The following is a 15680-nucleotide window of genomic DNA, read 5'->3' on the forward strand; positions in this document are numbered from 1 at the left end:
TTCCTGGGCAATCACTGACACCTAGCTCCTGCAACTCATGTAGAGAGCAAAAAAATCTATGCAATACCATAAGCATTGTGTTAGACTAAAAAATATTGGATCTACTACACATGCACCACTGAACTTGGTTTCATTTTGGCATCTGCCTTCTACTGAAAAGTGCCTGAGATAAAGTGTTGTGTGGAGCAAAACCAATAAATGTGCACTCAGTGCATAAAGGTTTTCACTGACATGTATTGTACCTTTGACCATCTGTGCTCAGCATTAAAGAATTAAAAAAAATCCCAGGATCAGAATACTTTCAGCAGATCAATTTTGCTGTGACCTCTGTTAAAATACGTATGATGAATCAAAAAAAGAAAAATTAAAACACATTCAAAGTATAAGACTATCCTTTCTAACAGTTCTCCTTACTAGTCAATTATTTGCAATAAAGTTAACCACAGTTAGACTTCAGTCAAAGTCTAAGAATTTGGAAAAGAACTATATAAACTTGAATTATTTACATAGATATATATACACATGCATGGTGAGATATAGTTTAAGTTTAAACAGAAGATATCCTAAGTAAGCAAAAATGTCTAAGTAGTATTTGAAATCCATAATGACCTTAATTAGACTTTCCTCTCTGACATTTAAGAAAGGCATCAATAATAAAAAGAATAATAATAAAATAATCCCCTACAATACTAGTGCCTTAAGAATCATTCTTGGGTGGCCACTTGAAAGAAAGCACAACAGTGTATGTTGCATTATCACCTATACCATGTTTCTTTTCTTCTTCTCCCTGTCATAACAAACTGATCTGTATGGCTCCTGATAAATAATATTATTTAGGTTTCATTATAGATGCAAATCCAGATGCAAATCCCAACATAGACATTTTCCAGTAATAGTCAATCATGATTTTATCAGCCATCATCCAGGTCCATACTTCTGTTTGGACTACTCACTTGTATATTTATTCTTTAATGTGTACAAACTCTCCAGAAAATGAATAGCTCCAAACTCAGATGGCCAGTCCCAGTAAACAGAACTGTCATGGAGATTTGCTGTTATGTGTTGATAGATTCTAACTGGAGACAGAACACTTAGATGTTGTCTGCTGATTGTCATAAATGCTCAGAACATTTATGGACCTCAAGCTCAGTCATGTAAATCAGCATGGTCACAAATGTTATTGCCATATGAAAGCAAGCTCAAAAAGTATAAATGTTCAAAACCACAAAAAGATACTTTCATTGAAGTAGTGGCTTTTATACTATAATTTCATTATATTTTCATTTGGGTCGTTGAGCTGCATCCAGTTGTTTATCTGTGAGCACTCTGTTTGCATGAACACAGACAATTGTAAAACTTATAAACCCTGACATTTGGTATTTTCCTTCCCTTGAATTGTTCTAGAAAAGATTTACTTAGCTTTCAACATTCCCATTCAACTGCATTCAACTGCAGCCCAAAGCACTAACAAGCCAGTCTGACTCATGTATGTGACAGTTATTCTCTAGCACTCTTTGCCTCTCTGTTTGAAAAAATTCTATATATCCAATTTTTTTTTTCACTTTAAAACATATTAAGAAAACAGTCCCTGAAAAATGTTATTATATGGCATTGATGGCTGATGAGGTTAACTGTTTGAGGCCCTTCTTGTTTAGTATTGATCCTCAGGAAAATTACTATATCCCAGTCAGCAGTACTTAAGTGCTCTTCTATATTTTAATTCCACAGCTTTTGTTCCAAGAAAGAACTTAATTTTGAAACAACGAACACACGTGCTACATGAGCCTGAATAAATATAAATAAATTATAAATTTAGAAACATTAAAATTTTGCATTGACCTAATGTAGCTGAGGTCCTTGAAAGTTATTTATCATTATGTGACTTAATACAGGTAGAAACTCATAAAAGTCTACACCCTGCTTCTTTCTGGAGTAATGAGATGCAAAATTCCTTGTTATGAGCTCAGAAGAAACCTTTTCTGATAGTGTAATGCACTATATATTGTGCCACGTAGATAAAAAGGAAAAACATTAATAACACGTTTTTGTCACATTTCTGAAATAAGGCCTCCCAGATGTATGCTATAATGCAATTGTATGCAGATAGTACATTCCTAGTTTTCCTTTGCATAATCATAATGAAAAATTTAATCAACCATTAATCCATTACTATTTATAACCTATTCCTATTTATAAGACTGCCATTTCCATGGCAAAAAGGTAAAAATCTTAGGAAATAAGATTTGTGACTGTGGTCTTAGAAAACCCAAACCATTTTCAAAACCCCAGTTTCTCTATACAAAGTAAGCAGCAAACAAGACCACAGTGGAAAACTAATGTGACAGTTTTTTACAACAATTCATTGAAAGCACTTATTTAAATCAACATATAGATTATTTAAGTATGTCTGCACAAAATCACTGAAAGTCAGTCATCTTTTAAAAAGGTTTCTTTTACACTTCTGTCAGGGTAAAAAGAAACTAACTAATAACAGCATTTAATTCTGCATATAATGAAAAAGAAAGGTACTTTTCTTTCTATGGCTAGCCTAGTGCTAATCTGCAATGTTATTTGTGCATTTGACTCTTGTGTTTGGGCAGATGATAAATATATATTAAGTCCATAGGAACTCCGGGAATATTTCTGGTTAGGAGAATATACTGATACCTGCTGATGTAAATAATAATGACAACAATCTACATGAGAAATTCAAGGTTCAAGGTAGCAGCTTGTCCTCATGTCTCTAGACTCTCCTGTATGTCAGTGGAAATTGTTAGCCCTGGTAGTTGTCTTCTGGAGCAGTCCCTTGAGAAATTAGTACTGTTAACGTACTAATCAAACAAAATTAGGCAGCTATTTCTTTCTTTATAGACTTGAGGTACAGTAATTAAATAGGTCCATACTACAGACTCAATTTTTCAAGCCTAGAAATTGAAATCAGTTATTGTGAACATTTAGACCTGAGTAAATACATCATATTTAGAAAGTTTCTATATGCTGTACTCATCTGTTACCAAAAGCTACAGAATGTTACAATATTTACATGAATTAATAGAATATTTCAACAGCATGTTCAGTTAAAAAAAAAAAAAAAGACTATTTGGCTTTCAAGACATTGATTAATTGTGGATTCGAAATGCGAGACTTCTTTTGGTTTATGTCAAACTAATGCTGCAGTGGGATACATCTTAGCACAAGAATATTTTTTGAAATCTACTCAGATTGCATATCCAGTTTTGAGAGCGACTGTTTTTCATTCTGCCCTATTATACAACACTTCTTTTTGCCTGGCATTTGACAGGCATCCCCATCCTTTGCATTTACTTCACTTCCTCAGTGCTGAGGCTGCAAAAACACAGCCAGCAGCCTCATAGAGCTTTTCATGGAAATCTGCCATTCTAAACTAGCACCTAACGCCACTTTATTATTCACAAGGAAGTTTAAAACTCTGAAATGAATTTAAATATTTATGCCAATAAAGAAATTGATGAAAAGTATAATAATGAAAGAAGAAAATGAAAACAGTGTAGAGACATTACTGAAGTAGCTCTTCTTGGGAAAGCTCCGATGTTCTTTGCTTGCCAGTCACCAGCGCCAACTCATCCTTCAAATCCTGAATCTCCTTTTTCAGCTGGACAATCATCTGCAAACAGCAAGGCATAAACCAAGCATTACCTACAAATTAATAGTTTATGATTTTTTTCAGTAGAAGGTTGAGTTTAGGTAAATATAATTTAGTTTCCTCCTTTTTTAAAAAATATGTCTTTTCTAAAAACTGTCAAAATGCCTTTAATGCACGAAGCAGCTTTTTTTTCTCTTTTTCCATTTATAACCCCAAGAAAAGTCTTCCAAATACAGTAAATTCCTGTGTTAGAATACTTGGCTGTACAGAAAGAGTTCAAAAGATATTTTGCAAAAGAGAAATATTATTTAACATAGCAATAAAAAGTTTTTCTGACTCATTAGTTTTGCCTCTTAATAGTGAAAACACATTTAAGAACTGACATCTTTGTTAGAGTAAGGCAACTACACAACAAAAGTGATTTTTTTGCCTTCCCTTATAGAAACAGAAATTTCAAAGCAATATCAATTTTAATCTCTACCTTTTTTTCTTTTTCATATGGCATTTCACTATTATTGGAATTACTGTATGCTATACTTGTAGGATGCATCAGTTGCTAGCAACAAACTGATAAAGCATAAATGGCATAAAGCAACATAATGAAATGAAATTGTATTAATCAATAGTAATGTGATAATATTACATGGGAAACTTAACTAGATATTTAAATTCTAGGAAGTCATTGTCAGAATTTGCACTTTGGGAATAAATGTCTGTATAAAACCAAATTTTACAAATCATTAAACTCTCAAAGCCAAGTTGTAAAGCAGAGCAATATGCAAATACCTAAGTCTAAGATATGAATGAGTGCATTCTTGGACACTTTATGGTTGATCATTTAATGAAACCTCCCTTTATATGGCTCAAATGCATCAGTAGGCCAGCGATATTTTTAGGTGGATTTGCATACACTGATTCCATATGCAAAATAAGTTTCCAAAAGAAGAATGTTTTTAAGGAAAATAAATCAGTTTTGATTGCATCCACTTCCCAGTAATGAGATTCTCAGTAATCATTACTTCCCAGTAATGATTCTCATTACTTCCCAGTAATGAGAAAGAAATCAATGACACTGGATATTAAAGCTCCTTCAAACATTTCTATTTCTTTTAATCGATAAATTTTATCATAACTTCCTAAGTTTTTACTTTGAAAATCAAATTATTTTAAACGTGCATATGATTACTTCTTTTGACTCTAAACCTACAGTTTACAGGGTATTTTACAATAAAGTTATGATTTTTTTACAATAAAGTATGAAAGTCTAACATACTATTTTATTTAATAGTCTATTAAAATTATGAATGTTAGAGAAATTGTAAGAACGCTTAGAGGATGTTGCAGGCCAAACTTTTTACCCTAATTTTATGTTGCCCCATTTTAGTGCCACACTCTGATGTAGTTTGTGGCCAGCTGCTGAGTCAATAAAATTAAATTTGGTGCTGGAGTGGAAAATGGTAGACAGTTGAATCACAGGAACATTTCTGTTCAATGTTCAAATTTGTTAGGATGATTAGCTTCAATCTGACAACAACAGAAATCCCAATTTCAAGACGGAAAGAAGATTCGTTTTCAAATATTATTAAGACAAACAAAAATCTACAGAAGAAAAATAACTTAATTTCTATTTTTACATGAAACCAGAAGAGATCACATTTAATTCAAGACCTTGCTTTTAAATTATGTCCTTTAGCCATGAGTGAGAGAGGTTCAAAGATGAGTCACTTAAAAATACAACAGGTACAAATTTATTTTCTTGGTAAGATAAAATGTCAGGAATACTCCATTATGAAGAATAAAGTTTACACAACAATCTGACTTAGATCCACCAAGAGGTATTGTGAACCCCCTTTATAAAGCATGCATTCAACTCACAGATGATAGATATTGACAATAAATTGTATTTTTATGTTTCATAAAATTAATATTATTTTATTACAAAAAAATTTTATTTTTATGAAGAAAGTCTAAAATCCAGCACTTTGAATAATAGGGTTGCACCCTGGGAATATACTTAGGATAGGCAACAAATTCCATAATGAGCACAGGGCCATATAAATTCAAAGTACTTGTGTTCCCCTGCCTTTTCCACCAGAGGGGATGGTTTTCTAACTCTCACGTGTCCACTTTTGCTTTACTTGCTAAATGATCCTGCAGAGCGAGACATACCAAACTCGTGGAGTATAGCTCCACAGGATGTAGTAAATGTTCAGAAGCCTGCATGTGCTTTACCTCAATCAAAGCTTTCTGTGGCCACGGAAGAAATGTTTTGCATGATTTGCTACTAGAAAGTCTATGTAGAAAAGAGAACAGACAGAAATAAAGAAGTTGTTCAATGCCTATTGGTTTGGGGTTTTTTTGCCTTTTTTTAAAACTCTGTGATACTATTGTTGTTAGAAACTGCTTGCAAAGAAAAATAAAAATAAATAATAACAATGAAAAAGAAAACCAGCTGAAAACCTGACAAGGATCATCTATTCCCTTTGAAAGTCAAGAAGAAGAGACAATAAAAAATAAAGGCACAATTATTAACAGTAACTGAAATATGCTAATTACCATCAAGTAACAATGAACAAAATCATTAGCTATATAATTAGCTATTTCTGTCTCCTTTGCTTGTTTCCCTCTTTTTTGCTAATGGTAACTTTACAGAGTTCTTTCTTCTTATCTAAAATATTCCTTGAATCAATTTCAATGAAGGACTTGGTATATTTCTCAGCTTTTGAATATACAAATTGTTTCAGTGTAGCTGTGTGCCTTCATGAAGCAACTAGCAATCTTAGTATATTCTTAGAGTTTTAGAACCACCAAATGATCTGTGACTATGATTTAGGAATTATTACATTAAAAAAAGAACACTAAGATGATAATGAAAGTGACCATTTCTCCTTGATGCTTTAAGAATTGAGAAAGCCTTTAGAGATTTGATAAAGATCCACTTAAATATAATTGCATCCAAAAGAAAAAAAGTTAAAGTGTCAGTTATTTTAAAGAAAAAAAGTTGGAGCTTGCATCTGAAAACAATTTAATGGGACGTTTCAGTATAAAATCCCCAACATCACTTTGACTGCTATTGATTAATAAAACTTAAACCAAGCAATCTCCTTCCCTCTTCCCCAGACAGTTCTCACCAATCTGGGGTCAATTTCTTCATTAAGAACTGCTTCATTCTTAATAAGAGCAACTCGCTGTGCAAATCTGCAGGTTGATATAGATTCCTGGAAGAAAAAATTTTAAAAAATGAGAGAGAGGAGAGAATTCCAATTACCTTTGCACCAGGTAAGTAGCCAGACTTCTAATGAAGCCATTAAACTATATTTCCATTTTTTGAGTATGTTACAGAAATATTCTATCATTTCCCATTCCAAAGTAACAATATTAAAGGGAAATTAGGTTAGCATATTAATGACAGGAGCACATAAAACTGTTAAATCAGGACATATTTTACAAATACAGTTTATCCCCTGACCAACTGTGTTTCAGGTAAGTCCCCAGCTGGAACTGTAGGATAACAAAGCCATGCTACTCAGAAGACAATAACCTTTGAATGACGAGAAAAAGAGAAAATTAATAGAAGTTGCGTTTTTGTTGTTATTTTGGTTTTGGTTGGTTGGTTGTTTTTTTGGTGAAAAGGGGACTGGGTAATTTATGTAAAAGGAGCTAGGAAAAAAAGATGGAGGGAAGAATAATGGAAATCCAGCACTACTGAGAAACAAGCTAGGAGACTTGAAACTGAGAGGCATACAGGGGAGCTGTGATACCAGATAAAAATCTGTCAGATGAGCGAAGACAGGGATCAGCAAGAATGAAAGGCAGAACAAAAAAAGATACAAGATTGAGTTTGTTGGGGAAACTCTGTGATAGTCTTTGTGTACTCCCATCTAGTGCACAGAGAGAAATCAAAGATGCTGATATGTATTGTTCTCACATTCCATATCAGCTTATATTTAAATGCCAGACCCTGCTATAAGACATATATTTAATGAAAAAAACACAGCAATTATCTCCAGTTCAGTCAAGTAATAAAACATAGAATACCAGGCAGCAATAGTCTTAGAAATTCAAATGATGCTTGAGAAACTGTATGATAAACCCTTATGGGATGTGGCAGCCTGCATTTAAAAGAGAATTTGTACCAGAGACCCTAATTTAATACACTACTGTAACAGAACTGATTTTCAGAATGGAAGAAATTCCGTAGTTTTCAGTCCTCCAATATAAGAAAATACCAGTTGAAGATTTATGTTCATTCACCTTTTTCCACACAACTTCTGTCTCCTTAAGTGCTTGGAGGTTTTGCTTTGGAATCCTGAATAAAGGTTACATGAGGAAAGATGATTCTTGCTAAAGACACAGTACATACTGTGGAAAGGAAAGGAAGGCCTTAGAATTAAGAGAATTACACACTGTTGGGCTCTTGGGCTCTATGTCTGCCTCTGCTTTTCCTTTGCAATGATGATCAGCCAATGTGATTTTAATTAAGTTCTATATGTATAGTAAGTACAGTTTTATATACAGTACACATGCATACATTTCCACTAGATTTCTTAGCCCTGTTTAGTGTGCAGCACCTCAGGGCTTTACAAGAATTAATCAATTAACCTTTTTTTGCTGCAAATATGTGGAATGATTACACTTAACAGAATGGAAACTGAATTCAAAAGTAACAAAATGTTATACTCAACAGTTGTCATTTTGTGATCTGCTGTTCAAAACAGCTTCCATTCTGCTTCAGTTACAGCTATATTGAGTAATGTATCTACAATTCAGAATCAACATCTTCATCCAAGCACTCCAAAAAACTAGCACAAAAAATCTGTCATAGTGACTTAAGAAATTCTGTACAAACTCATTGGTAGAAGTAGGAATATAATTTAGTTATCTAGGATAATAATCTATTTGTCCTCTTCATATGAGCGCCCTTTCTCACTCTGAATTTTCTGCTTCATTGTTTTCATTACAAGAAACAACACTAGGTCCTTCAGAAAGTGGCTTTTATTATACAACTTCAATTCATACTGTGGGTAGTTCTATCTTGTGCATTGTTTGTGAGTGAAATGTGCACCCAATGGAAAAACCAAACCAACATGCAACCCTAACATAGCTATGGATAATGACTCATACACCTATCCTAATTCTGGCATTTTGTGATGATTAGCAATTTACTTATCTTTTTATAGTATTCAGACATATTAGCTTATCATCCACCTTTATTATTTGGACATTTCAGGTTTTGGGGAGCAAGTTGTTTTGTTGGTGTTGGGTTTTTTTTGCTTGTTTGCTTTTCGTTTTTGGGTTTTTTTGGTGGTTTTGATTTTTGGTTTTTTTTTTTTTTTTTTGCTTTATTTTATTTTTGGGAGGACTGAAGAATAATATCTGTTGTGTAAATAGTATACATTAAAGCAAGAACATGAAAATGTTCATAGCTTGTTCTGGATAATTGCTTGATCTAAATATTTCCAAAATAGAAATCTAGAACACAGTGTGAGATACACCTGATGAATTGATATATGAAAGGCTTCTGATCTCCCAGAGCTTAAAATAAAATTAACAAACTTACCCAGCTGCCTTTGTAACCAGACAATATGTTTGCATAATTATGTTTGCAAGTCTGAACAATACGTTTTCATTTAATAGCAAAGTCCACTTTTCTAAAGGAAAAGTCTACAACTAGATGAAGTATGGTTTGAGTATAATATTTTCCACTGTATTTCAGAAAACAGTCTTAGACTAAATAGTTTTTCTTTTCTTGTTTATTCATATTAGAATGCTTTTATGTTAGGAAAAGCAGGAAATAGATTATAAGTGGCTTTGAGCAGTGTTCTATATACTCACATTGCTACATGTTCTAGAATAAAATAGACTAGACTATTTCAGTTGGAAGAGTCCTACAATGATCAGCTTGTCCAACTGCCTGACCAAGTTAAAGCATGTTGTTCAGGGCATTGTCCAAACACCTCTTAAACACTGACAGGCTTGAGGCATCAACCACCTCTTCAGCCTGGTTCAGTGTTCGACCATCCTCTCAAAGAAATGCTTCCTAATGTCTAGCCTGAACATATCTTAGAGAAACCTATGTCCCCAGGCATATCTTTGAACTACAGACATCCTATCACTAGATACCAGAGAGAAGAGCTCAAAACTTCCCTCTCCACTTTCCCTCCACAGGGGGATGCAGAGAGGAATGAGGTCATCCTCAGCCTTCTTTGCCCCAAACTAGACAAGCCCAAATTTCCTCAGTTGCTCCTCACAGGACATTTTTTTCCAAACTTTAGTCAGCTTTGTTGCCCTCCTCTGGCTGTACTCAAGGATCTTCACATCCTTCTTAACCTGTGGGGCCCAGAACTGCACACAGTGCTCAAGGTGAGAACGGCAGAGAGCAGGATAATCACACCTCTTTTGACCTGCTGGTTGTGCTGTGTTTGATGCATCCCAGGATGTGGCACCCTCTTGGCTGCTTGGGCTCACTGCTTATCTGACCAGCACCCCTGGATCCATTTCTGCAGGGCTGCTTTCCATCTACTGGTCTCCCAAATTATGCTTGTGTTGGGCATTATTCCACTATAAGTGCAGAACTCTTGTTAAATTTCATCCTATTAACCACAGTCTAATGCTCCAATCTATCTAGATTCCTCTGCAAGGCCTTCTGTCCCTCAAGAGAATCAACAGCATCTCCCAGTTTGGTATCATCAGCAAACTTGCTAATGGGCCGTTCAACTCCTGTATCCAAATCATTGATGAATGTATTGAACAGAACTGGCCCTGGAACTGAACCTCGAGGAATATCATTGCTGATCAGTCTCCAGACAGATGTAACCCCATTCACTACAGCCCTTTGATAAAAACTACAGACCTATTTGTAAAAAAAGAGAAGACATCACTACACATAATTCCAGTGCAGGAAATTGGTGACAGGACACAAAATATTTGAAAAATTTCCATAAATCCTAAACTACTCCCCCCAATTCCCTTTCTTTCCTAGTGAACTCTCCATTTGTCTACCATAATCTATAAAATCTTGACTCCAAAGAAGTCTAACAGAAGTTCTGCCAAGGTTTTCAGTGGAAATGCACTTTTATAACTCAAAAATTTATTCACCAGGAAATCAGTAAATTGAAAAGAAGAGTAGTTCATTACTAGGTGCAAGTCATTTCCCAACTGCTGCTTGACTTGAGATTACATAAAGAAAAGCACATTTTTTCTAAAGGATTTGTTTTTATCCTACAGTAATTTTAACTGATTATCTATTTCTACTCTAAATTATCTCCTAGAAACAAAATTAAAATGTCCTTTTAAAAGGATAAGAATAAAAGCTTACACACTTCAAATTTTAACTATATTAAGAATCAAAAGAGCAGGATCTATAGAGAAGTGACAAGGTTTTTGTTCAAGATAGAAATAACATACATCTATGTTTCTTTTGTCCATAGCAAGCATTGCTATCATGGTAGTCATGCAGTTTCCTCCCAGGCTGTCTCTTAGCACTGAGGTCATCATAGAGTTTCGGTAAGGAATGTGGGACCGGTTTTTCTCTGCAAGGGCAATTATTACCTGAAACAATAGCAAAAATAAGAGATTTAAATTTATATGTCTCCTAATGTTTGAAACATAAAGAACATATCCAACATATAAAACATATGAAGAACAAATCCAATCTGCTCAGGCACTTTTGACACAACAGAACTGGGATGCTTATGCACCCCACTGTTAGCTGCAAACCCACTGGCTTTATTGAAAGAATTCCAAGGTAAATTTCAGTATGTTTATATGTCTCTGTAGGAGCTGAACCTGAAAGACCAAATACATTAAATTTTATCATGCCCTAGCCTTACGGTCTTTCAGCAACATGGAAACCGAACATGATAAACTCAAACCCACAGATTTTCCTAAGACACAGGAACTTAATGAAAATCTTCCTCATACTTTTTTGTCATGACTACAAAATATGGATAGTATTAAAGTAAAAACTTCCTCAATATTTACTAAAGCATGCTTTAAAAATTACACATTCTTAAAACATGCACTACTTACATAGGCCAATACATTTATTTCTGAGAAAATGTCTTGGAAAGCAAAGCACAAATAAAAGAGTGCATGATTACAATGTACGGCTGGAAAGAAATGATTCAGTTTAGAATATATATGCCTAGGCCAAAAAGGAAATTGTACACCTACTATTCTCAGTTTCCCTCCTCAGCTGTTTACATTATGGGACCTAATTATTAAATAAAAAGCTAGATTACCCTGTCATGTCCTGTGATATAAAAGATGTGAACTGTTATCCAGCCAAGCACTGTACTGAAAAACTTTAGCTATATGAGTTGTGCAAGCTCTCCTAAATGATTAGGAGTTGGTTTTTCTTTAATAAATGTTACATATCAGTGTATATTTTGCTTATGCTACAATTAAAAAAATCGCTATATTAGAAAATTTAGTAGCGACTTTTTTGTGGCATTAGTTTCTCTAAATGGTCTTCAGAAAGTTAGAACTATAAATCATACACTGGCAGCCCTGAGAGACACAAATGCATGATAAGAAAATTACTGTTTTGTAAAGGAATCTGGAAACCCATTCCTGGATCAAGGTTTTCAAATCTCATATGTTACAACTTGTTATATAGAAACATGTTAAAGCTTTATTGCTTTATAATATTGCATAGAAACCTCACAGTAGTCTAGCACATACATTAATAACCACATTCCCTGCCTCTTCTACACAGAGACTATAATCAGAATAGACAAGATGAGAAAAGAGTCAGAGAGAAGATATGTTATTTCCATTAAAAATGGCAACATTGTTATGGGGAAGTTCATTTTTTCTGAAGTCCATGCAGGAAGTCAGCAGCCCAGTTAGAATCTGAACCCTCTCACACTAACGCTGAAAAGCTGTGACCAGCAATCACAATGCAGAACTCATTGCACTGTCATGTGACAGTCCCATAACACAAACTGTTTTAGTCTGAAGTCCCATTAGTAAAAATTCATCTTAATCACTAAATCAATCTTTACAATCCAATCAAGTAATCTGGAACAGAAAGAGGAGAATCTGAAGGAGAAGGAAGTAATATACTTTGACAAAGTTACAAAGACCACCTGCATAGAAGCTGAACCTGGATTCTCTAAGAGGCACCAAATGTGATAATCAGAAAATTGTCTCATTAAAGAAGGTGTTATTATCCTTTAGATAGAAAAAGATTTTTTTTAATACCTGTAATTTTTAGCTTAACAATGCCACTAAAGCAGAAAGTTACATTTTGAGTGGATCAAACAAACTACTTTAAGCTCTAGCTGCTGTCAGAACTCTTGTCACTTTTTGTAAAAGTGAATCCTATATGAAACATCAATCATTCACAAATAACTTGTTTGTACTCACAGGTACAATTGTACTCACAGGTACAATCACTCACAAATAACTCCACTGACACATGTGGAAACACTGTTAGCACAACAGAAAGTGCAAGTCTTGCAAGTGATTCTGACATGATCTTAAGTGTGCCCAAGAGTCCCTGTCTCCATCCACATCCTTTGTGCAAGGAACAGATTTGCACCAGTATCTCATGCCATCATGTTCTCAGAGAATCCTCAAGAGATGGGCATTTTGGTGTGCATCACTTGCAGAAACAGAGCTGTCAGGTACACCTCTAGCTGCTGTTTAGGGTATCACATGCTCTGAAGCCATATTTCTGCTTCAGAAGGCTTCTTTTTGTTTCCATCCTACTTCCCACTTCTAGTAGAGTTTAGAACATTAAACTGTGGTCTTTGCAGAAGAAGAACAACCAACCAACAAAACAAAGCAAAAAAAAAACCCAAACAAACAAACTATAAAAAAAACCCTTTGGTAAATTTGGGCAGCAACCATCCATTAATGGATAAAATCTTCCAACATTCTGTAAATGGAACACATGTTAGAAGACAGTTAACAAACACATTTGTTAAAGCAATGAGAGCATTATAACCTGGTTTTTTTTGGGGAAATAATTCCATCATAGCATCAAATCACATGGCAGTATAACTTAATTTGCAACTCTAAATTTGGTCCAGGATCCTCTATATTTCTATCATAATGGAACATCTACATTGTTATGCACAGTTACATTGCAGTTGTAATTCCAGAATGCACTTGTACATCTCAGACAATAAAAGCTACCCAGATACAGTACTAAGGACTTCCAAATTCCTGCTATCATTTCAGACCAGCTGCATAAAACTATCTTCGTTTTTCTCTAGATCTAGAGGCTGCTTGGAGTAAAAGTGCAGTGGATTTGTTTGAAGACTTTTTTAACTGTGGATATTTAACAAGTAGATCAAGTGTGGTAACACAGAACTGTATTCTTACTGTCATCTCAATACAAATAATTTGACTATTTTACTGTGAAAAGTATTTCAAAATGGCAACACTAGTATTTCAAAATCAACACTAGACTACCAATAGATAGCTGAAGAGTTGAGAATTTAAATAAGCTGATTTTGAGGTATTTGTGCACTTTAATATTATTCACTGCAAGTTCAGAATTGAATGGTTCAATTCCCACAGATTTGAGGAAAAAACATATTTTTACTGTCTTTGATGGTCTTTTATTCAATATTAGAAAACCTTACATTTGATACACAATCCCAGACAGAATCCAACGTGCCTATTTCCAACAGTATTTCTCTAAAATAGGAATTAAAAGATGCATAGAAAAACAATATTTTTCCCTGCTAGATACATAAAAATCATACAATAAATAAGTAAAAGAAGATCCTGAGTATAATTTTTATGGTTCTGAAGACATCCATTTTAGAGTCACTGATCTTTATCACTTCCCTTGAGTACAACTCAAATACAGACATTAATCTTCAAGGTAAAATTTAAACAAATGAGCAGCATGGAAAAAATCTAATGTGATAGTAAATGACTGACTGCCACCTGCTGTACTTTAAGCTTCTTCTTTTGACAGATGAAATATCCCTGATCATAAAATAAATGAAATCCAAGAGATTAGTTTTTGTTAACAGAAAAACTTGTAACTCCCAGCTGAAAAATATTCTTCCCAGCAAGTAGAAGAGTTATATTTGCTAATCATTATTATAAAGAATTTTCACATATACACACCCACAAAATTTTCAGGTTTTATGATCTCCTCAAAAATATATTTTACTAAACGGCACCTGTACTGTAAGGCAAGTAAAAAAGTACAGATTTGAATTTTAGAGTTAAGCCTTTTTTCTTCTCCCTATCCTCCTTAATTGTCACCCTAAATGACAGCCTCACAGACCTGCTTTGTTTCTACATAAAAATTTTTAAAGATGCCTTAGGAGAAAATACTGTATTGTCCATCAGAATTCCCAAAATAATTAATTTCTAGCAACAGGAACAGTGTTTGCTGTACTGTTAAAACAATATTAAATATTCAGTCTTAGGAAGAAATTAATTTTTCTTACAGGTGCAGGATCTGAAATGGACACTTGAAAATCTTCAGTGATTGCAACTTAATAGCACAGCATTCACAAAAGAGATTTCTTTCATTGCCAAGTGTTTCTTACTCTAACCTGCTAAGCATCATAAACATCAACCATATAAAACATCATGGTAGATCAGAGAGAGATGTATATTAAAGCCTTAAAATATTTTTTAAATATAGTATTAAATAATTGTTTTAATAATTAACTTAATAATTATCTAATTATTGTAAAACACATATTATTAATAATAATCATCATAATTAACCAAATATTTTTACTGGAAATCTCCGAAGTTTCCTTTCACTCCTGCTGCTGAAGTGGTTTTTTTTGGTTTTTTTTTTAATGTTTAAATGAATAAGGTTAGTTAGGAGCAATCTATTTGCTCAATATTTGATTCTCCAAAGGGGAAAACCAAAAAGCAACAGTGAAAGAGGGATAGGGACTTTAGTGCACCTTAAATTATGAGGCTAAATCTTTTTAGTAACAGCTGAATGGCAAAGCTTTGTGGAGATTTAATAATAACAAGAATAACAGTAATAATAATAACAATATTTATTTGCATATTATTATACTGCATCTATGAGTACTATTGGTGTAAATCCAGTTATGGCAGT

General features: G+C 33.9%; 1 protein-coding gene across 5 annotated transcripts in view; it reads right to left on the minus strand.

The window, feature by feature from the left end:
• The window catches only part of KIF6 (kinesin family member 6), a 159957-nt gene that overhangs the window by 108607 nt on the left and 35670 nt on the right, over positions 1-15680 (minus strand). For all 5 annotated transcript variants that reach the window (XR_008430083.1, XR_008430082.1, XM_053938739.1 and 2 more), the window contains exons 8-10: positions 11030-11173; positions 6754-6840; positions 3540-3643 (exon numbers count right to left, since the gene is read on the minus strand). Coding sequence is in view for 3 of the 5 variants with exons in the window: in XM_053938739.1 (XP_053794714.1) it covers positions 3540-3643; positions 6754-6840; positions 11030-11173 (335 nt within the window). In the remaining 2 variants the exon portion in view is untranslated. The remainder of the gene's footprint in view (positions 1-3539; positions 3644-6753; positions 6841-11029; positions 11174-15680) is intronic.

This window comes from Vidua chalybeata, chromosome 3, assembly GCF_026979565.1.
Source record: "Vidua chalybeata isolate OUT-0048 chromosome 3, bVidCha1 merged haplotype, whole genome shotgun sequence".
In the NCBI taxonomy this organism is placed as follows: Eukaryota; Metazoa; Chordata; class Aves; order Passeriformes; family Viduidae; genus Vidua; species Vidua chalybeata.